This window comes from Macaca nemestrina, chromosome 1 (assembly GCF_043159975.1).
Source record: "Macaca nemestrina isolate mMacNem1 chromosome 1, mMacNem.hap1, whole genome shotgun sequence".
In the NCBI taxonomy this organism is placed as follows: Eukaryota; Metazoa; Chordata; class Mammalia; order Primates; family Cercopithecidae; genus Macaca; species Macaca nemestrina.
Window position 1 is genome coordinate 168,471,114 of NC_092125.1, and position 26,811 is coordinate 168,497,924.

Below are 26,811 nucleotides of genomic sequence, written 5' to 3' on the forward strand. Positions count from 1 at the left end.
TTACCTTAGAAGGCGACAGCGAACAGACAGGCCTTTCAAAGCCACCCAGGGCTCTGCCCCGAGCCCCGAGGCTGCGTGGAGGGGCTGGAGAGGCGCAAGGTTGCTAGCCCGCCGGCGCCACAGGTTCCCCGGCGCGCAGCCCCGCCCGACTGCCACAGGTGGGCGGCGCTCCGCCTCTGGGCTGCCGCGGGAGGGGGCGCGCGGCTCTCTAGGGACTCGCGGGAGGGGGCCAGGGCTAAGGGGTAGGGGGGCGGCTCTGCTTTAAGGAGGGCAGCGTGAGAGGGAAGCTCCGGGTTTTCCCTGCCTAGTTTTCGTTCCCTCGCCCGGGTGGTTCGGGCTTTTCCTCGCGGCAGGAGGAGCGGTGGAGACAAGAGCCGCGGGCACCTCCCACCGGCCGCCCCTGGAGTCTCGGCCTCCTCCCGGGCGCGGTTAAGCCGCGCGGCCGCCAGCTGCATGCGCCCCGGCACGTACGAGCCTGCACGACCACACGCGGGCGGGGGAAGGGCGCCGCGATCCGGGAGCCCCAGTCCCTCCAGGGCCTCACCCCAGCCCAACGCGGCTCGCCCCCAGCCCTCGTCCCCGCAGCCCCTCACCGGTGTTGGCCTTGATGTTCTCCCGCAAGAAGTGGCCGCTGGAGAGATGCTGGAGGCCAAAGTTCTGGGCGATCCTCTGGCACACGGTGCCCTTTCCCGAGCCGGGCGGCCCGAGGATGACCGCGCGCAGGAGTTTGGAAGCCATTGCCTTCGCGAGGAGGGGGGCGGCCAAACGCGCAGCCCCGACCGCGGCCCCGGAGGGAGCCCCGGGAACTTTGTTTCTCGGCCCCCTACCTCTGGCACCCTCAGCTCGCACTGGGACTCGCCGACCGCCCCTACAGGGGGAAGGAGAGACTTTTTAAGACAACCCCTCCCCTCAGCCCAGCGCCGGGACCAACTCGCAGGCGGAGTGAGCGCCACGCTACACCTCCCCGCCCTCCTCCACCTCCTCGCCCTCCTCCACCTCCTCGCCCCCACGCAGAGCTGCTGGAGCGCGCCGTGCCCCGCCCTGCCGACTCGGCCTCCAGGGGTCAGAGGTCGGCGCGACCAGTCCCACTTTCATCCTTTCCTGCAGCTCGCTCCCCACGCCGCGTCCGAGAAGGGGGCCGGGCGGCCGGGCATCCCCAAGCCAGTCTCCGCCAAGCCGGGGAAGCTGGCACAAGGGGGTGACTCAAAGCCAGCCCCCGCCGCCCCACGCACCGAGCGGCCTAGGGGCTGAGCCCCTGCCGGATCCTCGCACGTGGGAAACGTGTGGTCGGCGTCTCGCCCCCTCCTCGGCGGCTGTCACATCCCCCGGCGTCTCAGCTGCCGCCGCTGCCCACCGCCCGCGAGCGCTCGGAGGGGCCCACCTCCGCCCGGGGTTGGCGGATGCGCTCCCCGGCCGTGGGGCGCGCGACGAGCCCGAGCCCCGCGCCTCGCCACCAAAAGCAATGAAATAAACACACACCTTGGCTGGAGGCAGCACTCCGAAAGGCTTCCAGCCCGGTTCCTGCAGGGCGGCGCCGTCTCCGCCCGCCCAGTCGCGGAGCCCGGGCCGGCCGCACGGGACTCGCGCCTTACGTAAGCCCGGGAGACCGGCTCCGCGCGAGCCGCTAGCCACCGCCCCCTCCCCTCCCCTCCCCTCCCCTCCCCTCCCCTCCCCTCCCCTCCACTCCCACCCAGCCTGCCTGGCCCACGTGCTCCCCGCGACCCAGCGAGGGCTGCGGGGGCGAAGCGAAGTGCAGACCACGCGCGGTAGAGAAACCCCTTTTCCTCTTTCGCGGTCGCCTGGGTACCGCGGTCTACTGCAAGGGAAGGGAAAAATACAACTTGATGAGCGCCTACTGTGCGCCAAGTTTGCGGCTAGGTGATTTCATTGTGTTTACAGCCGAGGAATGGAATGTGACCATCCATTCATTGATTCATTCCGCAAATGTTTGTTGAGTGCCTACTGTGTGCCAGAAACTATTCTAGGCGCTTGGGATCTAGCCGTGAACAACAGGAATCCTGCGGTCAAGAAATTGCGTCCTAGCGGGAGGCTGAAACCCAAGACTGACCGACTCCAAAGTCTAGGCGCCTTGGGGAACAGGGAAGAAGGGGATGTCACTCACCTGTGCTCAGGACCTTCTTGGTAAATGATTCCAGGACTTCCATGCGCATTATGTTGGTGCTGCACCTATAACTCACCAAGTCCAAATGGAGTCTGTCTTCCCCCACCCACCTTCCCCTGCATATCCCAATTCCCGTTCTGTTAGATCTGTGCCCACCTTACACACAACCTTTAATTTCCCACCCCAACTAGTGGGATAACTGCCCATAAGACTCCAGTTTCTGTGCCATTCCATTTTCCGTGCAGTTGCCAGGAATGTTGCTAAAGTGAAAATCAATTTTTATTATTTCCTGGCCTCAGATACTGTCTTCCCTTCAGGATAAAGTGAAAAATCTTCAGCAGGAGCGCAGAGATACCTTCCGTACACCTTTGCCTTCTGCAGGCCCCCTCCTCTGCCTGCCTTCCACAGGCCACCTGCCTTTCAGGAAATCCACTGCAGAGTTCCCAGCGCCAATACCCAGGGCTCAGAGAAGGTGAGGGACACAAGTAGTAGGATGGTGTGGAGAAGAACCACCTCTCAGTTTCTGACTGCTCTTTGGGGTTGGTGGAGGGCAGGGCCTGGCATAGTTTCCTGACACCCAGCGCCTCTCCCCACTGCTTACTCCACGCACAAAATTGGCCAGACAGCACACCCAGGCCACCAACCCCAGACCAGCGTTTGTTCCATAGACTGATCTCCCGCTAAAATGTCTCAGTGTGGCCGGGCGCGGTGGCTCACACCTGTAATCCCAGCACTTTGGGAGGCCGAGGCAGACGATCACTTGAGGCCAGGAGTATGAGACCAGCCTAACATGGTGAAACCCCATATATACTAAAAACACAATGATTAGCCAGGTGTGGTGGTGCATGCCTGTAATCCCAGCTACTCCGGAGGCTGAGGCAAGAGAAACGCTTGAACCTGGGAGGTGGAGGTTGCAGTGAGCTGAGATCGCGCCACTGCACTCCAGCCTGGGCGACAGGGCGAGAGTCTGTCCCATATACATGATCAATAAATAAATCTCAGTATGCTGTAGACCTGATACTGAGCCCCTTCAAACTTTCATCTGGGAACAAAGTGGGAGAAGAACTTGGGGGTTTGGGGGTAGGGGCATATGATGTATAATATGTAGCAGATACTTCTTTGGAGTGGCTCTCAGAAGTGAGCATGCATCAGAATCACCTGGAAAGCATGTTGAAACACGTTGCTGAGCTCCACCTGCACAGTGCCACACACGTCCGTGTGAAGAGACCACCAAACGGGCTTTGTGTGAGCAACAAGGCTGTTTATTTCACCTGGGTGCAGGCAGGCTGACTCTGAAAAGAGAGTCAGCAAAGGATGGTGGATTATCGTTAGTTCTTACAGGTTTTGGGATACGTGGTGGAGTTAGGAGCAATGTTTTGCGGGCAGGGGTGGATCTCACAAAGTACATTCTCAAGGGTGGGGAGAATTAAAGTACATTGATCAGTTAGGGTGGGGCAGAAACAAATCACAATGGTGGAATGTCATCAGTTAAGGCTATTTTCACTTCTTTTGTGGATCTTCAGTTGCTTCAGGCCATCTGGATGTATACGTGCAGGTCACAGGGGATATGATGGCTTAGCTTGGGCTAGAGGCCTGACACAGAATCTGATTCAGTGGACTGAAGGTGGGCATTTCCATCAAGTTCCCAGGTGATGCTGAGGTTCCTGATCTGGAGACCACACCTTGAAAACCACTGCCATAGTGAACAAAGCATTGAGACACAAGATGTGTGGTGTCCTGATTCCTCTGCCAATGTATGACCTTTGACCCTTAACCTCTTTACTTTGTAAAATGAGGAGGTTGGATTTAGTACATCCTGAAGATCCCTTCCTATCTATCAATAATTGACTGTAACTTTCCACAGGAAATATGACTTTTAGCGCACACAGACTAGCTATACTATAGCCCTACCTTACCCTACCACCTAGATCTTTTGTCTACTTTTGAAATGTCTTTACCAACATCACCTTATAGTGTCATGGAACAGTGCTAGCCACTCACATGATTCTAGGACTTTATGCTTTTAGGAATATAAATTATGAAACAAAGAGTTGTGACACACATTAGAGAAACCAAGTCAAGATTGGAACCTTGCATTTCACAAAAGAGCCTTCAACGGACCATCTCAGTGCAAGGCCATCTCAAGGTCCCTCAGCTCAGCTGCTGCTGACTTGGAAGTGAAGCAGAAGATAAAGAAACAGACTTTGGAGTCCAACACACCTGAGATCAAATTGCAACAGCACCATTCACTAGCTGCAAATTTCATGATCTCTGTGAGCCTTAGTTTATCTGTAAAAGGAAAATAATACCTCAAAGTCTTGTGATGAAACTTAAATGAGATCATGTATATAAAGGACTCAGCACAGGGCTGGGCATACATTAAGTATTCAGTCGTAAACATCTTCACCACCAGTATTAATCATGGGTCAATTATTTAGCCTTTCTAAACCCAGTTACTGAATTGTGAGAAATGAACGAGATAATGCAACAAAGCACCTAGTCAGTTCCCTGGTGCTTGAAAGATACTCAGTAAGTGATAGCCATTCTTATCATATACATACACTCAGGTAATTAACTTCTTCGTATTTCCTTTGTCTAGAGTTTTTAACCCATTTGTAATACTTACCACAGTCTTTGAATTATTACACAACTATTTATGTTTTTGTCTCCCCTCTCACACTTTAAAGTCTGAGGTTTCTATACTCAAACATATACACTTTGTAATAATCCGTTCATGTTGGCAAGTCTCTATCCCTCAGAGCACACTCAACATCATGCAGCATTGCCTGCCTGGGACGATAGTACAAAGTTTACATTTGATGACACTTTTAAATATTCCTTCATCAGTTTCTTACAAGCTGCAAAGAGGTGGCACAGAGATTCTTATTCCTGTTTTTACAGATGAGAAAATGAAGGATTTGAGAGCTTAGGCAATCTGCCTAAGGTAACAGAGCTAGCTGGTGAGGCAGCCGGGCCTCAAATCAGATTTCCTCATTCTGAGCACAGTGCTCTTGTTCTTCTAAACTTCAGTCATTTCCACCTATTTTTACAGTTTTGCCATAACCTTGTACCACCTTGGCTGTTATCTGCTTATCATGTTTTTTTTTCTGTTTTTTGTTTTTTGTTTTTTTTTAATTGACTCAGTATGTTTAAATAATTGATTTCAGGCTGAGTGCAGTGGCTGACCCCGGCACTTTGAGAGGCCAAGGTGGACGGAGGTCCAGAGTTTAAAACCAGCCTGGTCAACATAGTGAAACCCCGTCTCTCCTAAAAATACAAAAATTAGCTGGGTGTGGTGGTGCATGACTGTAATCCCAGCTACTCAGGAGGCTGAGGCAAGAGAATCCCTTGAACCCAAGAGATGGAGGTTGCAGTGAGCCAATATCTCACCACTGCACTCTAGCCTGGAACAAAGTGAGACTCTGTCTCAAAAATAAATAAATAAATAAATAAATAAATAAATAAATAAATAAATAAATAAATAAATTTATTTGAAAAAGAAATTGTATATAATAATAACTTACTAACCATAGGTAAAAGGATACACTGAAATAAATACAAGAAAAACCAAATAAGGTACCAAATACCAGCTGGAATCTACCACCTGTTGATTTTCTGAGCTTAATCTTTGTCTTAAAAAAAAAAAAAAATAACAGAGTCAAGCAGGGTGGGATGAAGGTTGGACAGTTTGTTTACCAAGTGTTAAAAGCTGTTTAAGACGGCCGGGCGCGGTGGCTCACGCCTGTAATCCCAGCACTTTGGGAGGCCGAGACGGGCGGATCACGAGGTCAGGAGATCGAGACCATCCTGGCTAGCACGGTGAAACCCCATCTCTACTAAAAAATACAAAAAACTAGCCGGGCGAGGTGGCGGGCGCCTGTAGTCCCAGCTACTCGGGAGGCTGAGGCAGGAGAATGGCATAAACCTGGGAGGCGGAGCTTGCAGTGAACTGAGATCCGGCCACTGCACTCCAGCCTGGGCGACGGAGCGAGACTCCGTCTCAAAAAAAAAAAAAAAAAAAAAGCTGTTTAAGACATACAGCATCTAAATGAGACTCTCTGCTTAACTGAAATCACATGGCTCAAAATAAGACAGGGACTACTTTCTAACATTCAGTTTAATTTTTTTTTTTTTTATATACGGAGTCTTGCTCTGTCACTCAGGCTGGAGTGCAGTGGGTTGATTTTGGCTCACTGCAGTGTCTGCCCCCCAGGCTCAAGCAGTCCTCCCACCTCAGCCTCCCAAGTACCTGGGACTACAGGCATGCACCACCACACCCGTGAATTTTTTTTTTTTTTTTTTTTTTTTTGTATTTTTAGGAGAGACGGGGGTCTTGCCATGTTGCCCAGGCTGGCCTGGAACTCCTAATTGCAAGGTACTCCACCAGCCTCGGACTCCCAAAGTGCTGGGATTAGAGGTATGAGCCACCATGCTGGGCCTCAGACCACGTACCACTTTGAATCATTTATAGTACCACATCAAATTATCTCCTCCACTGTTGGTAATACATTGCACATAATCTAATGTACCTCAAAGTATATCTTTGAAACTTTTTTTTTTTTTTTTGAGGCGGAGTCTGGCTCTCTTGCCCAGGCTAGAGTGCAGTGGCCGGATCTCAGCTCATTGCAAGCTCCGCCTCCTGGGTTCACGCCATTCTCCTGCTTCAGCCTCCCGAGTAGCTGGGACTACAGGCGCCCGCCACCTCGCCCGGCTAGTTTTTTGTAGTTTTTAGTAGAGACGGGGTTTCACCGTGTTAGCCAGGATGGTCTCCATCTCCTGACCTCGTGATCCGCCCGTCTCGGCCTCCCAAAGTGCTGGGATTACAGGCGTGAGCCACCGCGCCCGGCCATATCTTTGAAGCTTAATATGGGCTGGGCGCGGTGGCTCACGCCTGTAATCCCAGCACTTTGAGAGGCCGAGGTGGGCGGATCACGAGGTCAGGAGATGGAGACCGTCCTGGCTAACACAGGTGAAACCCTGTCTCTACTAAAAATAAAAAAAAAAAAAATTAGTCAGGCGTGGTGGCGAGCGCCTGTAGTCCCAGCTACTCAGGAAGGCTGAGGCAGGAGAATGGCGTGAACCCGGGAGGTGGAGCTTGCAGTGAGCCGAGACGGAGCCACTGCACTCCAGCCTGGGCGACAGAGCAAGACTCCGTCTCAAAAAAAAAAAAAAAAAAAAAAAACACTTAATATGACTCACCAGATTTTTGTAATGCTATGATTAAGAATATCACCCAAACAACAGTTCACAGGCACGACACTGACCTCACCTCTAAATTCAAACCCCCATTGTTCCAGCTACCACATCTCTCCATCATTGTCATGTATCATAATTTCATGTTTATTTCTGTTGCATTTGATGAAGACTGTATGCTCCTTTAACATAGTGGCTTTATCTTTTTTTTTTTTTTTTCCAGACGGAGTCTCGCTCTGTCCCCCTGGCTGGAATGCAGTGGCGCGATCTCGGCTCACTGCAAGCTCCGCCTCCCGGGTTCCTGCCATTCTCCTGCCTCAGCCTCCCAAGTAGCTGGGACTACAGGCACCTGCCACCGCGCCCGGCTAATTTTTTGTATTTTTAGTAAAGACAGGGTTTCACCGTGGTCTCGATCTCCTGACCTTGTGATCCGCCCGCCTCGGCCTCCCAAAGTGCTGGGATTACAGGCGTGAGCCACCGCGCCCGGCCTCAGCTTTATCTTTTTTACCATGGTTTCCGCACAGCTTAGTAGAAATGCAGCACATGGAGACTATCAAGCAAACACTGTTAAAAGACGGACTGCTGCATGAATGAGTGGATAGAGTTATGTCTCTCTTTGCCTTCTGTGAAGCTTCTCTGGAAAGACAACAGAAAGGCTAATGGCTCATACGTGCAGAGATTCAGAAAAGAAAATAATGGAAAATAATGGGAAGGAGTAGTAAGATATCTGTACCAGCATGTGCTGTTCCTTTCTCTCTGTAGGCACTCAATAAATACTCAAAAAGCCAAAAGATTGTGTTGAAAGAAGAATACATGGTGTACAAGGGACTAACATGGTATTATTTGTGACCTAATACATTCTTTTTTTTTTTTTTTTTTGAGGCAGAGTCTTGCTCTGTCGCCCAGGCTAGAATGCAGTGGCATGATCTCCGCTCACTGCAAACTCCACCTCCTGGGTTCAAGCAATTCTCCTGCCTCAGCCTCCCAAGTAACTGGGATTACAGGTGCCTGCCACCTCGCCCAGCTAAGTTTTGTATTTTGTAGTAGAGACGGGGTTTCACCATCTTGGCCAGGTTGGTCTTGAACTCCTGACCTCATGATCCACCTGCCTTGGCCTCCCAAAGTGCTGGGATTACAGGCATGAGCCACTGTGCCCGGCCGACCTAATACATTCTTACAAGTGAAATAATCATCTTAGCCCCAATTTTACCAGCCCACGTGGTTATTAATGTGGGGAAAAGAAAGATCAGACTGCTATTGTGTCTATATAGAAAGAAGTAGACACAAGAGACTCCATTTTATTCTGTATTTGAGATGCTGTTAATCTGTGTCCCTACCCCCAACCTTGTCCTTGCAAGAGACATGTGCTGTGGTGACTCAAGGTTTAAAGGATTTTGGGCTGTGCAGGGTGTGCTTTGTTAAACAAGTGCCTGAAGGCAGTATACTTTTGAAAAGTCATCACCATTCTCTTCATCTCAAGTACCCAGGGACACATACACTGCCAAAGGTTGCAGGGACCTCTGCCTAGGAAAGCTAGGTATTGTCCAAGGTTTCTCCCCATGTGATAGTCTAAAATATGGCCTCATGGGAAGGGAAAGACCTGATTGTCCCCCAGCCTGACACCCGTGAAGGGTCTGTGCTGAGGAGGACTAGTATAAGAGGAAAGAAGGCCTCTTGGCAGTTGAGATAGAGAAAAGCATCTGTCTCCTGCCCGTCCCTGGGCAATGGAACATCTCGGTGTAAAACCCGATTGTATGTCCTGTTCACTGAGAAAGGAGAAAACCGCCTTAGGGCTGAAGGTGGGACAAGCTAGCGGCAATGCTGCTCTTTATGCACTAAAAAGGTTTATGGAGATGTTTGCATATGCATATCAAGGCACAGCACTTTTCCTTAAACTTATTCATGTCACAGAGATCTTTATTCATATGTCTTACTGCTGACCTCCCTATGATGATCCTATGATCCTGCCACTTCCCTTTTTCTAAGATGGTAAAGATAATGATCAATAAATACTGAGGGAACTCAGAGACCAGTGCCAGCGTGGGTCCTCTGTATGCTGAGCGCTGGTCCCCTGGGCCCACGTTTTCTTTCCCTATACTTTGTCTCTGTGTCTCATTTCTTTTCTCAAGTCTCTCGTTCCACCTAACGAGAAACGCCCACAGGTGTGGAGGGGCAGGCCACCCCTTCAATTAACCTGTAACATCTTAACAGGGTTTGAAAAGGCAGCAGCACTTATTTTACAACCCTGCCCTCTCAGATAAAAAGAAAAGAAAAAAGCTCCCAAGCTGTTACAAAAAGAAAACTAGAAGGAAAGAAATCAACATTCTTACCTGGGATGGCCCACTATTCTCCATGAGCAACAGAGTTTACAAATCATTCCTAGAATAACAGTATAAGATAGAGGCAGGCTCTCAGGGAGATGTGGAACTCCCACCCTTGGTCTCTTCACCTTGAAACACTAGAAAGCAGTTTAACAATCTCTTATTCTCTTCCCCCAAACATAATGATACAATGATGATGTCTTGCTCAAAACTTTGCTCCAATTTGTACATCTGGTAATGGGGATGGACAGGACTGTGTCATTCACATTCTTCACTCCCATCTTCCCAACCACAATCAATAGCAGAATTCCTTCTAGAAGCTGCCTTGGGATTTGTAGGCATGCCTGGAGATCAGATGTGTTTGGGCGTGTCTTTCCTCTGTGCAAAGTTAACTGCCAGAGGAAGTACAGCTTTCTTCCTGCTCCAGCTGGATGAAGGGGCTGAAACTGAATACTGAGTTTAGTCTGTCCAAGCCTAGCTCCTCAAGGCTGGGTAAGGAAAGGGGATCCCACTTAGGAGAGACTTCTAAGTTTGGGCTTCTGTTAAGAGCAGAAGATGATAATTAGCATGTATTGAGTAATTACTGTGTGCCAGGGAAATTGTAAGATATAGGTAGATAAATAGAGATATAATAATTTAAAAAATAATTTTTTTTTGAGATGGAGTCTCCCTGTGTTACCCAGGCTGAAGTGCAGTGGCATGATCTCGGCTTACTGCAACCTCCGCTTCCCAGGTTCAAGCAATTCTCCTGTCTCAGCCTCCCAAGTAGCAGGGAATACAGGCACCTGCCACCACACCCGGCCAATTTTTGTATTTTTATTTTATTTATTTACTTATATTTGAGACAGAGCCTTGCTCTGTCGCCCTGTCTGGAGTGCAGTGGCGTGATCTCGGCTCACTGCAACCTCCACCTCCTGGGTTTAAGCAATTCTCCTGTCTCAGCCTCCCAAGTAGCTGGGATTACAGGCTTCTGCCATCATGCCTGGCTAATTTTTTGTATTGGTTGCACCATGTTGGCCACACTGGTCTCGAATTCCTGACCTCAAATGATCCACCTGCCTCTGCATTCCAAAGCGCAGGGATTACAGGCGTAAGTCACCGAGCCAGGCCTAATTTTTGTATTTTTGGTAGAGATGGGGTTTCACCATATTTGTCAGGCTGGTCTCGAATTCCTGACCTCAGGTGATCCACCCACCTTGACCTCCCAAAGTGTTGGGATTACAGGCGTGAGCCACTGCACCCCGCTTAATTATGAAAATATTTAGAGATTATTTTTATTTTATTATTTTTGTTATTTTATTTTATTTTATTTTGAGATGGAGTCTCGCTCTGTCACCCAGGCTGGAGTGCAGTGGTGAGATCTCAGCTCACTGCAAGCTCCGCCTCCCGGGTTTACGCCATTCTCCTGCCTCAGCCTCCCTGAGTAGCTGGGACTACAGGCGCCCGCCACCTCGCCTGGCTAGTTTTTTGTATTTTTTAGTAGAGACAGGGTTTCACCGTGTTAGCCAGGATGGTCTTGATCTCCTGACCTCGTGATCCACCCGTGTCGGCCTCCCAAAGTGCTGGGACTGCAGGCTTGAGCCACCGCGCCCAGCCTAGAGATTATTTTTAAATGTTACTCTAGGAGCCAGGGGAAATACTTCTTTGCTCTCCTAAGGTTCCCTGAAATATCAATTCACAAAAGACAAATTAATTGGAGAAAAAGCATACACATTTTATTAACGTGTAATCACACAGTGATTACCTACTCTCCCAGTAGGGTTCAGAAAGTTATATATCATCTTAGCAAAACAGATTATGGTGGAAAAATAGATTTTTGGAGGGGAGAAGAGGAAAAATGAATAGATCAGCGAATGGGAACAGAGATTAACTTGTAAATCATTCTCTTTGGAATTTGAATGAAAGAGGCAGAAACGTTGCTTCCTGAAAGGGTCTATTCAGCTGTGGTTACATTTTTGGTCTTAAAATGAGGAGAATTAAAAACAATTGCTCTTGGTAGGTCTGGATCTTAGGCAGATAAAGGAACTTCAACTTCATCCTGTGCTTTGGGAGAGACGGTGGAGGTGGGAGGTCAGAGAGATCTTGAGGCTTCTTCAATTCAGCAAGTCAAAGCCCCATATTTTGGGGTATTAATTTCTGAGCTCCAGCGATCACTTACAAGCTGGGTGATTTAGACCTATTGTTTAACCTTAATTCTCCTATATCCAAAGAGGAATAATTACCACTAATAGTACTAATATCTATTTTCATAAGGTTTTTGAGGATTAAATTATCTCTGAAAAATGACATCAAACACATCGTAAGCCCTCAATAAATATTAGCTATTGCTACTATTCATTCAACACTATATTTCAAACACTGTTCTAGATGTTGGCAACACATCAATGAATAAAACACAAATATCTCTGTCCTTATGCAGCTTACATTACTATTGACATTTCCATGCAATATGGTAAAGTATGAATGCTCACCATTTTGAGGCAGGAGAATAGGGCCTGGAGGCAGGGAACCTAAGGACTTCCTAGAAGTAATTCAAATGGAAACACTTCAGCTATGACAGGTAACATCCCCTCCACTTACATAGGGCGTACACCAAGTAAATGACTTTGTAATTTTACATCCTCCTCTTCGTTTTTTTTTTTTTTTTTTTTTTTTTTTGAGACGGAGTCTCGCTCTGTAGCCCAGGCTGGAGTGCAGTGGCCGTATCTCAGCTCACTGCAAGCTCCGCCTCCCGGGTTCATGCCATTCTCCTGCCTCAGCCTCCCGAGTAGCTGGGACTACAGGCGCCCGCCGCCTCGCCCGGCTAGTTTTTTTATTTTTTAGTAGAGACGGGGTTTCACCGGGTTAGCCAAGATGGTCTCGATCTCCTGACCTCGTGATCCGCCCGTCTCGGCCTCCCAAAGTGCTGGGATTACAGGCTTGAGCCACCGCGCCCGGCCTCCTCTTCGTTTACATAAGGCGTACACCAAGTAACCAGTGGAAACCTCTAGAGGGTATTTAAACCAAAAAAATTCTGTAATGGGGCTCTTGAGCCCCTATGCTCTGGCGCGCTCCTACCCTGTGGAGCATACTTTCATTTTCAATAAATCTCTGCTTTTATTGCTTCATTCTTTCCTTACTTTTCTTGTGAGTGTTGTCCAATTCTTTGTTCAAGATGCCAAGAACCTGGGCACCCTCCACCAGTAACAATTTTATCCCCAGAGTCTAGTTGTCTGGGCTTGGGATTGCCCCAGTTCCTGAGAAAATGAATTGGATCAAGTCACTTCTTTGAGAGGTGGTCCTAGATAGCACAGTAAAGGACAGAAAAAGTCAAACAGGAAAGGGAGAAAGGCCAACACAATATACTGAATTAGTGAGTTACCTCTATGAGCAAGTGGAACTCAACCTCACAGAGACCCTCTGAATGGCTGTGTAGAACACACTTCAGAATTGTCCTGGGATATCTGTCCACCAACTTGTTTTTCATTGGTAGAAGGTTGTTCCTGAGGCATCCCTCAAGCAGAAAGACCCAGAAAGCCATTGCTATGCACAAGAATTTTCTGCAGAAGATCTGATGAGAGGGCTGAGGGGAATATGGGTAAGGAACCAACAGCTCTGCTGTGCTCGCTGAGTGCCAGGCATGTGATAGGCTCTGAATAAATACGTAAAATAAAGAACAAGGCCGGGCATGGTGGCTCACACCTGTAATCCCAGCACTTTGGGAGGTTAAGTGGGCAGATCATGAGGTCAGGAGTTCGAGACCAGCCTGGCCAACATGGTGAAACCCCGTTTTTACTAAAAATACAAAACTTAGCCGGGCGTGGTTGTGGGGGGAACCTGTAATCCCAGCTACTGGGAAAACTGAGGCTGGAGAATCGCTTGAACCTAGAAGGCGGAGGTTGTAGTGAGCCGAGATCATGCCATTGTACTCCAGCCTGGACGACAGAGTGAGACTTTGTCTCAAATAAATAAATAAATAAAAACAAAAGAAAAAGAAAGGGGAAAGCACTCAAGTCTGTCTGAGGACACAAGAAGCCTTTCTAGCAAAACTGGTAATTATTGAATTGTGTTGTTTTGTTTCATTTGTAAGAGATGGAGGTCTCATTCTGTTGCCTAGGCTGGCGTGCAGCAATGTGATCAGGGCTCACTGCACCCTCAAACTCCTGGGATCAAGCGACCACCCCCCCCGCCGCCACCCCCACCCTCTGGAGTAGTTGGAACTGCAGGCACACATCACCATGCCCAACTCTTTTTTTTTTTTTTTTTAGGTGGAGTCTTGTTCTGTAGCCCAGCCTGGAATGCAGTCTCGACTCACTCTGGGGTTCAAGTGATTCTCATGCCTTGGCCTCCTGAGTAGCTGGGATTACAGGTGTGCACCACCACGCCTGGCTAATTTTTGTATTTTTTGATAGAAACGGGGTTTCACCATGTTGGCCAGGATGGTCTCAAACTCCTGACCTCAAGTGGTCCAACTGCCTTGGCCTCTCAAAGTGCTGGGAGTACAGGCATGCGTCACCATGCCCAGCCCATCCTAACCATTTAGATTTTATTTTAAAGGAATGGAGAATCATCGAGTTATACAAGTACAAGAGTGATGTGACTGACTTGATATTTTAGAAAGATAAATCTGGAGCTGGCCCACTGGGGCACTCCCATATTCCCAGCTACTTGGGAGGCTGGGACGTGAGGATAGCTTGAGGCCATGAATTTGAGACCACCCATGACAATGTAGCAAGATGCCATCTCCAAAAAAAAAAAAAAGCAAAAACAGAAAAAGAAAGATAAATTTCTTTTCCTCACAGATAACTCAGTAGAAGGAGTTGAATCTGATGTCAGACAAACTAATTAAGAAGATGTTAACAATATTCTAGGAGCGGGAGGCTGAGGCAGGAGAATGGCATAAACCCGGGAGGCGGAGCTTGCAGTGAGCTGAGAGCCGGCCACTGCACTTCAGCCCGGGCGACAGAGCGAGACTCCCCCTCAAAAAACAAAAACAAAAACAATATTCTAGGAGAAAGATCTTAGGATCTTCAAATAAGACAATAGCAGGGGAAATGGAAAAGAAGAGATGAACACACGCTTTGCCTAGATATAGCATAAATTGGTTAGATGTAGAGGAATAGAGAGAAGCATGGATGGTGCTCAGGATTCTGGCTTTTAAGGGAAAACGGCCCCTCATACCTAGCTGGAATACGCAGGAAGGAGAGAAATAGGTGAGGGGATGATTTTTTCACATATACTGTATCAGGAGCCTTTGAACTTTTGTATCCTAATACTTCCCAAAATTATTTTGAAACATGTAACCCAGACACATTTTGACGTTGACTGTTAAAATTGTACGTCATAAACGTGAAATGTTTTAAGGGGTGAAATTTCCAATCATCCTATAAATACCCACATTTTAAAATAAAACTTATATCACTCCTTTTAAAAATATTTATTTATTTGTTTTTATTTGACAGACAGGGTCTCACTCTGTCATCCAGGCTGGAGTTTAGTGACACAGTTTCAGCTCACTGAAGACTCAACCTCCCAGGTTCAAGCCATTCTCCCACCTAGGCCTCCTGAATCACTGAGACTATAGGCACGCGCCACCACACCTGGCTAATTTTCTTTACTTTTTGTAGAAACCAGGTCTCACTCTGTTGTCCAGGCTAGTCTTTTTTTTTTTTTTTTTTTTTTTTTGAGACGGAGTCTCGCTCTGTCACCCAGGCTGGAGTGCAGTGGCCGGATCTCAGCTCACTGCAAGCTCCGCCTCCCGGGTTCACGCCATTCTCCTGCCTCAGCCTCCCAAGTAGCTGGGACTACAGGCGCCTGCCACCTCGCCCGGCTAAGTTTTTGTATTTTTAGTAGAGATGGGGTTTCACTGTGTTACCCAGGATGGTCTCGATCTCCTGACCTCGAGATCCGCCCGTCTCGGCCTCCCAAAGTGCTGGGATTACAGGCTTGAGCCACCGCGCCCGGCCTATCCAGGCTAGTCTTAACTCCTGAGCTCAAGCAATCCTCCTGCCTTGGCCTCCCAAAGTATTGGGATTACAGGTCTAAACCACTGCGCCCGGCCACATCACTCCTTTAATGTGTGTAATGAAATCTAAATACCATATCAAATTGATATCCATTAGCATCCTCTTGAAAATTACAAAGCCAGGCATGGTGGCTTATGCCTGGAATCCCAGCACTTTGGTAGACCAAGGCAGGAGGATTGCTTGAGGCCAGGAGTTTGAGACCAGCCAGGGCAACATAACAAGGCTCTATCTCTACAAAAATCAATTAAAAAAATTAGCCAAGCATAGTGGCATGTGCCTGTAGTTCCAGCTACCTGGGAGGCCAAGGTGGGAGGATGGCTTGATCCCAGGAGTTCAATGCTGCAGTGACCTATGATTGTACCACTGCCACTGCTCTTCAGCCTGGTAGACAGAGTGAGACTGTCTCTAAAAAGAAAAACAGGAAATTACATGAACAAGCTCTTTTATGACAGCCAAATTTTTACATGAATTCTTTTTCACCTTGAACCAAAATTTCCACTCCACTTTCCCTCCATTTTACTGTGATATAACATATATTTATTCTTAGAAGACTTTTCTTGATCACCCTAATATACTCAGCAAGAAAAATATGCATATAGATGGAAATTAATTTTGCTAATCTCCTGTGATCATAAGCTCTTCTTTTTTAGAACCCAAGTCTTCAGAATTAAGTTATCATTATAATTATTAGTAGTACACTAATGAGCAAAATGACCAATGCATTACTAATTTTGATCAAAATCATTAAATAAAAATTAATACTTTATAATAAATGCCTCTAAAATAAATTATAATTTTAAGAAATTCATTCATATGCATATTACATGTGAATATAATTGCTCAGCTGAGATAGTATTCAACATTAATTCCACTCTATGTTCCATTTTCTTTTTTTTTTTTTTTTTGAGACGGAGTCTCGCTCTGTCACCCAGGCTGGAGTGCGGTGGCCGGATCTCAGCTCACTGCAAGCTCCGCCTCCCGGGTTCACGCCATTCTCCTGCCTCAGCCTCCCGAGTAGCTGGGACTACAGGCGCCCGCCACCTCGCCCGGCTAGTTTTTTGTATTTTTTAGTAGAGACGGGGTTTCACCGTGTTAGCCAGGATGGTCTCGATCTCCTGACCTCGTGACCCGCCCGTCTCGGCCTCCCAAAGTGCTGGGATTACAGGCGTTAGCCACCGCGCCCGGCCTGTTTCATTTTCATAGATAAAAGTATTGAGAAATCTCATTTATGTAAGACAGGGGATGTGAATAGAAGATTTTTTACAGTAACGTCATTAAACTCTTTTAAGTCCTTCCAAATTGTATTCCAAAAATCGCAGAGTGATCTATCATTAAAATGCATTGTTTAGGCCGGCTGCAGTGGTTCACACCTGTAATCCCAGCACTTTGGGAGGCCGAGGTGGGCGTATCACCTGAGGCTGGGAGTTCGAGATCAGCCTGACCAACATGGAGAAACCCCTCTTCACTAAAAATACAAAATTAGCCAGGCATGGTGGAACATGCCTGTAATCCCAGCTATTCGGGAGACTGAGGCAGGAGAATTGCTTGAACCAGGGAGGCAGAGGTTGTGGGCAGCTGAGATCGTGCCATTGCACTCCAGCCTGGGCAACAAGAGTCAAACTCCATCTCTAAATAAATAAATAAACAAATGCATTGTTTAGTGATCTATTGGCTAAAACTTGATTCTTCTCAAAATTCTGTGGCAAGCAAAGAATTAGAAAGCACCTGACTTAGAAAAGGGTTCACTGTCCAGTCATAAGAGTCATTCACTTTCTCAGTTTCTGAAACATTTGCCAAAAAGACTCTCTCCAGAATTATCAAATGATTATTAAATTACACCTGTTTTTTTCTACCTGGAAACATTTTGACTAACCTGATATATTCAGAAAGGTTTAGGAAATGAAAATATTAATTTGTCTTTTTTTTTTTTTTTTTTTAGAGACCAAGTTTCACTCATGTTGCCCAGGCTGGAGTGCAGTGGCGCAATCTTGGCTCACTGCAACCTCTACCTCCCAGATACAAGCGATTCTTCTGCCTCAGCCCTCCTGAGTAGCTGGGATTATAGGCATGTGCCACCATGCCTGGCTAATTTTTTGTATTTTTAGTAGAGACAGGGTTTCTCCACGTTGGTCAGGCTGGTCTCGAACTCCCGACCTCAGATGATCCGCCTGCCTCGGCCTCCCAAAGTTCTGGGATTACAGGCATGAGCCACCGCGCCTGGCCAAAAATATTAATTTCAAAATACCTTGGGTAATAAAAATTTTGACAAAGCGTTTCTCTCTCATCATGTGATTTAAATACATTTTATTCAAAATCTCAGGGCTATATTTTTAGCTCATTTGATTTATGAAAAATGTCTACCTATTAACTAACTAGCAAAGTCAGCCTTCACTGTCAAACCAAGGGGCCAAGTAAAACTTTTTGGTCAGTAAAGATCTGACTACATTTTTCTATTCAAATAAACAGATTAAGACACACCTCCGCCAAGCACAGTGACTCACACCTGTAATCCTAGTACTTTGGGAGGCTGAGGCAGGCAGATCATGTGAGATTAGGGTTCGAGACCAACCTGGCCAACATGGTGAAGTCCTGTCGCTACGAAAAATACACAAATTAGCTGGAAATCGCTTGAACCCAGCAGGTGGAGGTTGCAGTAAGCTGAAATTGCACCACAGCACTCCAGCCTGAGTGACAGAGCGAGACTCTGTGTCAAAAAAAAAAAAAAAAAAAGACACATCCCCATGACAACCATTTCACTTCTGAATTCAGAGAGAAAGAGAGAGGGAGAGAGGAGAGAGAGAGAGCCCCGCTAAGAATTTGCTCCTAAATAAAATTGTTATTCTCTTCAATATTTTTTACCTATCTTTCCCACTCCCCACACCCTTTTTGTTTTGTTTTGTTTTGCTTTGTTTTTGGCTATCAAAAAGCCCCCTATCAGAAGAAGTGATAGATTCTTCGACAACCGTCAGGGTATAGAAAGGCTGAGTTTGTTAAACAAAAAATTGTCATCTTATCCCTAGCCCACTCTACAGTGTAACTGAATTTAGAACATTCCAACAGGGGCCAAAATAGGCCATTCCAGAGGCCATACTTCTTCCTTCCCAGGGCATGTGTTAAATCAGAAAAAAAAAATGCCAGCCCTGCTGTGAATGCATGTTGCCTGCATTCAAAGAGCTTTCACCTCTTCTAGTATCTTCAATAATCTTTTTGGAGCCCTGGAAGTTTTTGTTTGTTTGTTTGAGATGGAGTTTCACTGTTGCTGCCCAGGCTGGAGTGCAACGGTGCGATCTCAGCTCACTGCGACCTCTGCCTCCCGGGTTCAAGCGGTTCTCCTGCCTCAGCCTCCTGAGTAGCTGGGATTACAGGCATGTGCCACCATGCCTGGCTAATTTTGTATTTTTAGTAGAGATGAAGTTTCTCCATGTTGGAAAGGCCGGTCTCAAACTCCCAACCTCATGTGATCCGCCCTCCTCAGCCTCCCAAAGTGCTGGGATTACAGGTGTGAGCCACTGCGCCCAGCCTGGAAGTTTTTACCCCTAATGCAAGGTATCATAACAAGATAGGGACAAGCATGCCTTTTTATTTTACCAAATGGAGTATGAGTGATTAGGAAAGGTGAGCAGAAAAGGACAACTGGCATAACACCTCAACACTCAGCATTTTCTCAGATTAATTCTTTCTAGCAGAATTACATATGGAAATGAAAATCCAGACACTGACTCCCTTCAAATCATCTGTGCCATCATATCTCTTGGAAAGTCCCTCTATCTGTCTTTGAAAACTGTTTGATATATCATTTGATCCTCACAACAGCTCTTTGAGTTTGGTACTTACAATGACGTTAATGTGACTCCTATTTAAGAGATGAAGAAACTAAGGTGCAGAGACATCAGTCCAATTATCCAAGGTCACTTGCACCCAGCTGAATCAGTATCTTGGCCTCTGTCAGCAGAGTCCTCCATTTCTGCTCTAGCTAAGCAGACCAACATAGAGCTCCCAGCACCACTGGCCTTTCTACCTGGTCTTTGCTTTAAGTTTTGAAGCTATGCCACGCTCCAGACACTTTCCTAAGTGATGAGGTTATCAGGTCAAATACAACAGTCTCTGCCTCTTTACAGTTAGTGCGGAGTTCCACACAGGAGACAAGAAACCTCAGCGTAATCCTAGACAGTGACAAGATGAGAAACCAGCAGGAGGAATCCTGAGAAGGAAGTGATTAACTTAGCTCCTTCTCTCTGCCTCCTTGTAGAATGCTGGTCTAAATGACACTCAGGTTTCTACAATTTCTCATTTAGACTCAGTTAGTGTGTTTTATCCTTGGCTCAAGCTAATTTTTTCCCCCATTTTATTAAGAAAAATTTCTGCCAGGCATGATAGTTGATACCTACAATTCCAATGCTTTGGGAGGCAGACGTGGGAGGATTACTTGAGGGCAGGATTTCAAGACCAGCAAGACCCCATTTCTACAAAAAAATTTTAAAAATTAGCCAAGAGTGGTGGCAGGCTCCCGTAGTCCCAGCTACTTGGGAGGCTGAGGTAGTAGGAGGGCTTGAGCCTGGGTACCATTGCACTCCAGCCTGGGCTACAGAGCGAGACCCTGTTTCAAAAATGAAAAGAAAAAGAAAAAATTTAAAAATATATCTCAGTTGAAAAATATTTATATACTCAACTGTATATGCATTAGCTAGATTCTACCATTAATATTTTACTATACTTACCAGATTTTTTTTTTGAGACGGGATCTTGCTCTGTTGCCCAGACTGGAGGGCAGTGGCATGATCATTGTTTACTGCAGCCTCATCCTCCCAGGTTCAAGCAGATCCTCCCACCTCAGCCTCCCAAGTAGCTGGGACCACAGGCATGCACCGCTATACCTGGCTAATATTTTTTGGTAGAGATGGGGGTGTCTTCATGTTGCCCAGGCTGGTCTCAAACTGCTTGTCTCAGGTGAGCCTCCTGCCTTGTCCTCCCAAAACGCTGGGATAAAAGACAAGAGCGAACAAATCCTTGGCAGTTTACATTCCCACCCCTAAGCTCCATAAAATAGGAAAATACCACATACCATCATCTGAGGTCTTTTCAAGGAGCAGGGCTTCTGATCCACAGAAAACTATAAAGAAAATTTCTCGGCCAGGCATGGTGGCTCTCACCTGTAATCACAGCACTTTGGGAGGCTAAGTCAGGCAGATCGCTTGAGCCCAGGCGTTTGAGACCATCCTGGGCAACATGGTGAAACCCCATCTCTACAAAAAAGAAATACAAAAATTAGCCAAATGTGGTGGCACACGCCTGTTATCTCAGCTATACAGGAGGCTAAGACAGGAGAATCACTTGAGACCTGAGGCCAAGGTTGCAGTGAGCTGAGATCGTACCACTGCACTCAGCCTGGGTGACACAGCAAAATCCTGTCTCAAAAAAAATTTTTTTTTCTCAAATCCATGGGTTCAGGTGGTTCATTTAGTTCAGTGGTACCAAACCTGGAAGTACATCAGAATAACCCGGAGAGCTTTTAAAATATACCAGTACCACAGCCCTATCCCAGACCAACTGAGACAGAATCTCTGGGGGAAGAGGTAGGATTTTACCAATTAGCCAACAAGTAATTACTAAGTGTTAGCCGGGCTCCATTTTAGGCATCCGGGTGAGTAAGGATCCCTGCCTTCATGGAGCTTCACCCTCTTGCCTCACCACAGTGTTCCCTCCCACCCAGAGTATCTCAGACCCTCCTGCCTAGCTCTTTCCTTTTCAGACCTCCAGATATTTGTTCAGGCTCAGGATCCTCTTCTTCCTCTTCTCTGGTGATATGGTTTGGTTGTGTTCCTATCCAAATCTCATCCTTCTTTTTTTTTTTTTTTTTTTTTTTGAGACGGAGTTTTGCTCTTTTGCCCAGGATGGACTGAAGTGTCGTGTTCTCGGCTCTCCGCAACCTCCACCCCCCGGGATCAAGCAATTCTGCCTCAGCCTCCCGAGTAGCTGGGATTACAGGCATCTGCCATCATACCCGGCTAATTTTTGTATTTTTAGTAGAGATGGGATTTCACAATGTTGGCCAGGCTGGTCTTGAACTCCTGACCTCAGGTGATCCACCCACCTTGGCCTCCCAAAGTGCTAGGATTACAGGCCTGAGTCACCACGCCCAGCCCCAGATCTCATCTTGATTGGAGTTCCCATAATCCCCAAGTGTCACAGAAGGGACCCATGGGAGGTAATTGAATCATGGGGGTAGTTACCCCCATGTTGCTGCTGTTGTGATAGTGAATGTGTTCTCACAAGATCTGATGGTTTTAGAAGGGGCTTTCCCCTGACTTCGCTCTGCACTTCTACTTGCTGCCGCCATGTGAAGAAGGAGGTGTTTGCTTCTCCTTCTGCCATGATTGTAAGTTTCCTGAGGCCTCCCTTGCCATGGTGAACTGTGAGTCAACTAAATCTCTTTCCTTTATAAATTACCCAGTCTCTGGTATGTGTTTTTTTTGTTTGTTTGTTTGTTTGTTTTTTTGAGACGGAGTCTCGCTCTGTCACCCAGGCTGGAGTGCAGTGGCCGGATCTCAGCTCACTGCAAGCTCCGCCTCCTGGGTTCACGCCATTCTCCTGCCTCAGCCTCCCGAGTAGCTGGGACTATAGGCGCCCGCCACCTCGCCCGGCTAGTTTTTTGTATTTTTTAGTAGAGACGGGGTTTCACCGTGTTAGCCAGGATGGTCTTGATCTCCTGACCTGGTGATCCGCCCGTCTCGGCCTCCCAAAGTGCTGGGATTACAGGCGTGAGCCACCGCGCCCGGCCTCTGGTATGTGTTTATTAGCAGCATAAGAACGGACTAAAGAGGGCCTGCTCATCCCTCATGGTCCAGCTTACAGGCCACTCCTCTGAGGTCCCACCTGGCTTACAGCTAAGTTAATCACTTCCTTCTCAGGATTCCTCCTGCTGGTTTCTCATCTTGTCACTGTCTAGGATTACACTGAGGTTTCTTGTCTCCTGTGTGGAACTCCGCACTAACTGTGAAGAGGCAGAGACTGTTGTATTTGACCTGATAACCTCATCACTTAGGAAAGTGTCTGGAGCATGGCATAGCCTCAAAACTTAAAGCAAAGACCAGTTTATATTATATTGAATGTAAGGCAATCACCACCTCCATGCATTACATGTTTCCTGGGTCTAATTCTGAATTCTTCCAGATGACTTGTGACAATCTGACAGATGCTGTTTTACCCAAAAGGAAAGAAACTAGACTTTTCAGTGTACAGATCTGAGATCATGAAGAGCTCTGGGGGCTTATAAATTGTGTTTTTGGATTTTTCTAAGTCCTCCATTAAAAACTTTTTTTAAAAAAACTCCTTCTCCCACCAATAGAATGTTGCAATGGGAAATGTCCTCGAGAATAACTGTCAGCCGGGCGCGGTGGCTCACACATGTAATCCCAGCACTTTGGGAGGCCAAGGCAGGTGGATGACCTGAGATCAGGAGTTCAAGAACAGCTGGCCAGTGTGGTAAAACCCCGTCTCTACTAAAAGTACAAAAAAATTAGCCAGGTGTGGTGGCGGGCGCCTGTAATCCCAGTTATTCAGGAGGCTGAGTCACAAGAATTGTCTGAACCCAAGCGGCAGAGGTTGCAGTGAGCCAAGATCATGCCACTGCACACCAACCTGGGCAATAGAGCGAGACTCCATCTCAATTTGAAAAAAAAGAGAGAGAAGAACTGTCATGAAATAGCCGACTCAGCATGGTAGAAATAGTGCAGGCCGTGAAGTCTGATGGGACAGAGGACAAAGTGTCACCTCCACCCTTCCTATTTATTTGACTTAGGAGGCAGTTTACTTAACCTCTCTGAACTTCAGTTCCTTTACAGGTAAGATGCAGACAAATATTCTCACCTCCTTCTCCCCACATCAGATGGAAGCTTCATGAAGAATAAGGTGAATAGCTCACATGTACCGGGTGCATACCATGTGCCAGGCACAGTGCTGACTCCTTAACAACTCAACACATAAACTCTTCAAGGTGCTATTATTATCCCTGTCATACAGACCACAAAATTGAGACATGTTAAGTGAGTTGTCAATGATTATCCAGCTAGTAAAGAGGGGATTCCAGCCAGGCAATCTGGTTCCTTGTGCTCACTCTTTTTTTTTTTTTTTTTTTTTTTTGAGATGGAGTCTTGCTCTGTCACCCAGGCTGGAGTACAGTGGCACTATCTTGGCTCACTGCAACCTCTGCCTCCCGAGTTCAAGCAATTCTCTGCCTCAGCCTCCCAAGCAGCTGGGATTACAGGCGACCACCACCATGCCCAGCTAATTTTTGTATTTTTAGTAGAGATGGGGTTTCACCATCTTGGCCAGGCTGGTCTTGAACTCCTGACCTTGTGATCCACCCACCTCAGCCTCCCAAAGTGCTGGGATTACAGACGTGAGCCACCTTGCCCAGCCCCATGTGCCCACTCTTATCCATCTTCCAGGGACCCTGCTTGCTTCATTCACCTTGAATCCCTCGCTCCTAGAATAGTGACTGACACATGGGTGCTAAAAATTACTGTTGGGTGGATGAATCAATACCTTCTTACTGTATTGTAAGGAGAGAGGAAGAAATATTTATTATCTACCATATTTCAGCCTCTTTTATGTGTATTATTTGGCTTAATCCTCCCCACTATTAAATCCATTTTAATAATAGCACAGAGGCTGCAACTGAAGAGGCAGAGTGACTTGCCCTAGGACACACAGCTAGGAAACAGCCTCTAAGCCTCCAAACTCCAAAGCCTGTGTTCTTTCCTCTATGACTGTGGTCTTCATGTGTTTTTATTCACATACCCCTAAAATAATTGTTGTATAACATACACCTCCTTGCACCTTTTTATGTTGATATCTTGAATTTAAATCATTAAGTAATTACAAAGGCTGTAGTTTCCAGAGTATTATAAATGTTGACCTTTTAAAACTATTGCATCAATTTTTTTTTTTTTAAGCTTTAAATTCCTTGCTCTTTTTAGAGACAGGGTCTTGCTGCCCAGGATAAAGTGCAGTGGCTACTCACAGGTGTGACTCACTACTAACCAGCATGAGAATTTTGACCTGCTCTGTTTCCAACCTGGGCCAGTTTACCCCTCCTCAGTCAACTTGGCAGTCCTCTGCTTCCAATAAAATTATTTAATATTTTATTCCTGGTATCACTAACACAATTTACAGGGCAATATGCCTGATGCAATCAAAAGGGGAAAAAAATCTGCAATAGATAAAATACCTCAGCAATGTACATCTAATTGACACTAGACTGAATTTTTTTTTTTTTTTTTTTTTTTTAAACAGAGTCTCGTTCTGTCCCCCAGGCTGAAGTGCAGTGGCATTATCTCAGCTCACCGCAACCTCTGCCTCCTGGGTTCAAGCGATTCTCCTGCCTCAGCCTCCTGAGTAGCTGGGACTACAGGCATGCGCCACCACACCCTGCTAATTTTTGTGTTTTTAGTAGCAACAGGGTTTCACCATGTTGTCCAGGCTGGTCTTGAACTCCCGACCTCATGTGATCTCCCTGCCTAGGCCTCCCAAAGTGCTGGGATTACAGGCGTGAACCACTGTGCCCAGCTGTATTATTAACTGTACTTTTTGCAAACTGTGGCTATAACAGTCTTGAACAAGAAGGGTTTACTGTTTAAGCTGCAGAAACTTTTCTATCTATGGATGATCATTGTTCCTTTGTGGCAGATTTTTATAATTCTTCTATTACATTTAGGACAACTATCTCAAAATAATCTGCAGCTTTTCTGACAATTCCTCTTTTCTCTCCTGCTAAGAACCTTCTACTACCACGTCTATCACTTATACCATCAGATCCATAGCCACACACTAGGGACTGCCCAAGCTTCTCCCACCAAAACAGTCCCCACTTCATGGTTCTATAATTTGATTGCTGTTGTCCACTATAATTTTCAAAATTACTATAATTCCCACTGCCACTACTGTTAACAAGATTTTGTTAACTGTATTTAATTATATTTAATTTTTGAACATTTTAAATAAATGTTGTGCCAAAATTTTCTCCCTTGTTGTAACTATCATATCTTCCAACACTACAACCATATCCTCTACCTTGGTTTCTTTTTTTTTTTTTTTTTCCTTTTTGATGGAGGCTCTCTCCATCACTCAGTCTCCAGGTTGGAGTACAACGGTGTGATTTTGGCTCACTGCTACCTCCGCCTCCAGGGATCTAGCAATTCTGCCTCAGCCTACCCAGTAGCTGGGATTACAGGTGCCCACCACCATACCCAGCTAATTTTTGTATTTTTAGTAGAGATGGGGTTTCACCATGTTGGCCAGGCTGGTCTTGAACTCCTGACCTCAGATGATCCTCCCACCTCGGCCTCCCAAAGTGCTGGGATTACAGGCATAAGCCACCGCACCTGGCCTCTGCCTTGGTTTCTATATCCCAGTTCACCATACCCTCTAATTCTATAACCAGGACCATATCTGCCACCATTGTTACCACCATCTTCAAATCTATTATATCTACCATCATGTCCTTCATAATTACCTGTGCTGCCACCACCTCCACTACCATGGCCTCTTCTTTCACTGAATTTTCCACTGCAAGCAGAGTTCCCTCCACCACCTCCAGAGTTTCCTCCATGACCCATGAAGTTGTCAGATCCACTGTGAAGATCTCTTTGTGATCCAGCAGACTCTACCACTTGTTTTAAAATAGCCTTTTTCACTTCACAATTATGTCCAGTAAGAGTTTGTTATTTCTAGCTGGACATGGTGACTCATGCCTGTAATCCCAGCAGTTTGAGAGATCGAGATAGGTGGATCAATTGAGGTCAGGAGTTTGAGACCAACCTGGCCAACATGGTGCGACCCCATCTCTACAAAAAATACAAAAACATTAGCCAGGCATGGTGACATGCACCTGTAGTCCCAGCTACTTGAGAGGCTGAGATGGGAGGATTGCTTGAGCTCCAAAAGGTCAAGGCTGCAGTAAACCATTATTGCACCACTGCACCACTGTAGCCTGGGTGACAGAGCAAGACCCTGTTAAAAAAAAAAAAAAAAAAAGAAGAAGAAAAAGAAAAGAAAGAGAGAAAGAAACAAAAAGAAAGAAAAAAGAAAGAAAGAGAGAGAGAGAGAGAGGCAGGGAGGGAGGGAGGGAAAGGAAAGAAAGAGAAGAAAAAAAGAGTTTATTGTTTCTTTA

General features: G+C 46.6%; 1 protein-coding gene and 1 long non-coding RNA gene across 8 annotated transcripts in view; both read right to left on the minus strand.

The window, feature by feature from the left end:
* Positions 1 to 1,616, minus strand: part of LOC105498458 (adenylate kinase 4) — an 81,476-nt gene extending 79,860 nt beyond the window's left edge. The window contains exons 1-2 of one of the 6 annotated variants that reach the window (XM_071091852.1): positions 1,480 to 1,616; positions 594 to 868 (exon numbers count right to left, since the gene is read on the minus strand). In XM_071091852.1, coding sequence (XP_070947953.1) covers positions 594 to 738 — 145 coding nt within the window. In that variant the 5' untranslated portion in view covers positions 739 to 868; positions 1,480 to 1,616. Of the gene's footprint in view, positions 1 to 4; positions 142 to 593; positions 869 to 1,479 lie in introns of those variants that run through there. The other 5 variants (XM_071091863.1, XM_071091896.1, XM_071091891.1 and 2 more) reach the window with 5 other exon arrangements.
* Positions 1,617 to 11,256: 9,640 nt separating this feature from the next.
* Positions 11,257 to 26,500, minus strand: LOC139356813 (uncharacterized). 2 transcript variants are annotated; one of them, XR_011609243.1, is made up of 4 exons: positions 26,155 to 26,500; positions 20,704 to 20,884; positions 12,108 to 12,157; positions 11,257 to 11,679 (listed from the first exon to the last, which is right to left on the minus strand). It is a non-coding gene; the product is annotated as an uncharacterized lncRNA (long non-coding RNA). The 2 variants fall into 2 exon arrangements; XR_011609244.1 differs by having other exon boundaries at positions 11,257 to 12,157; positions 20,792 to 20,884.
* Between the last annotated feature and the right edge of the window lie 311 nt (positions 26,501 to 26,811).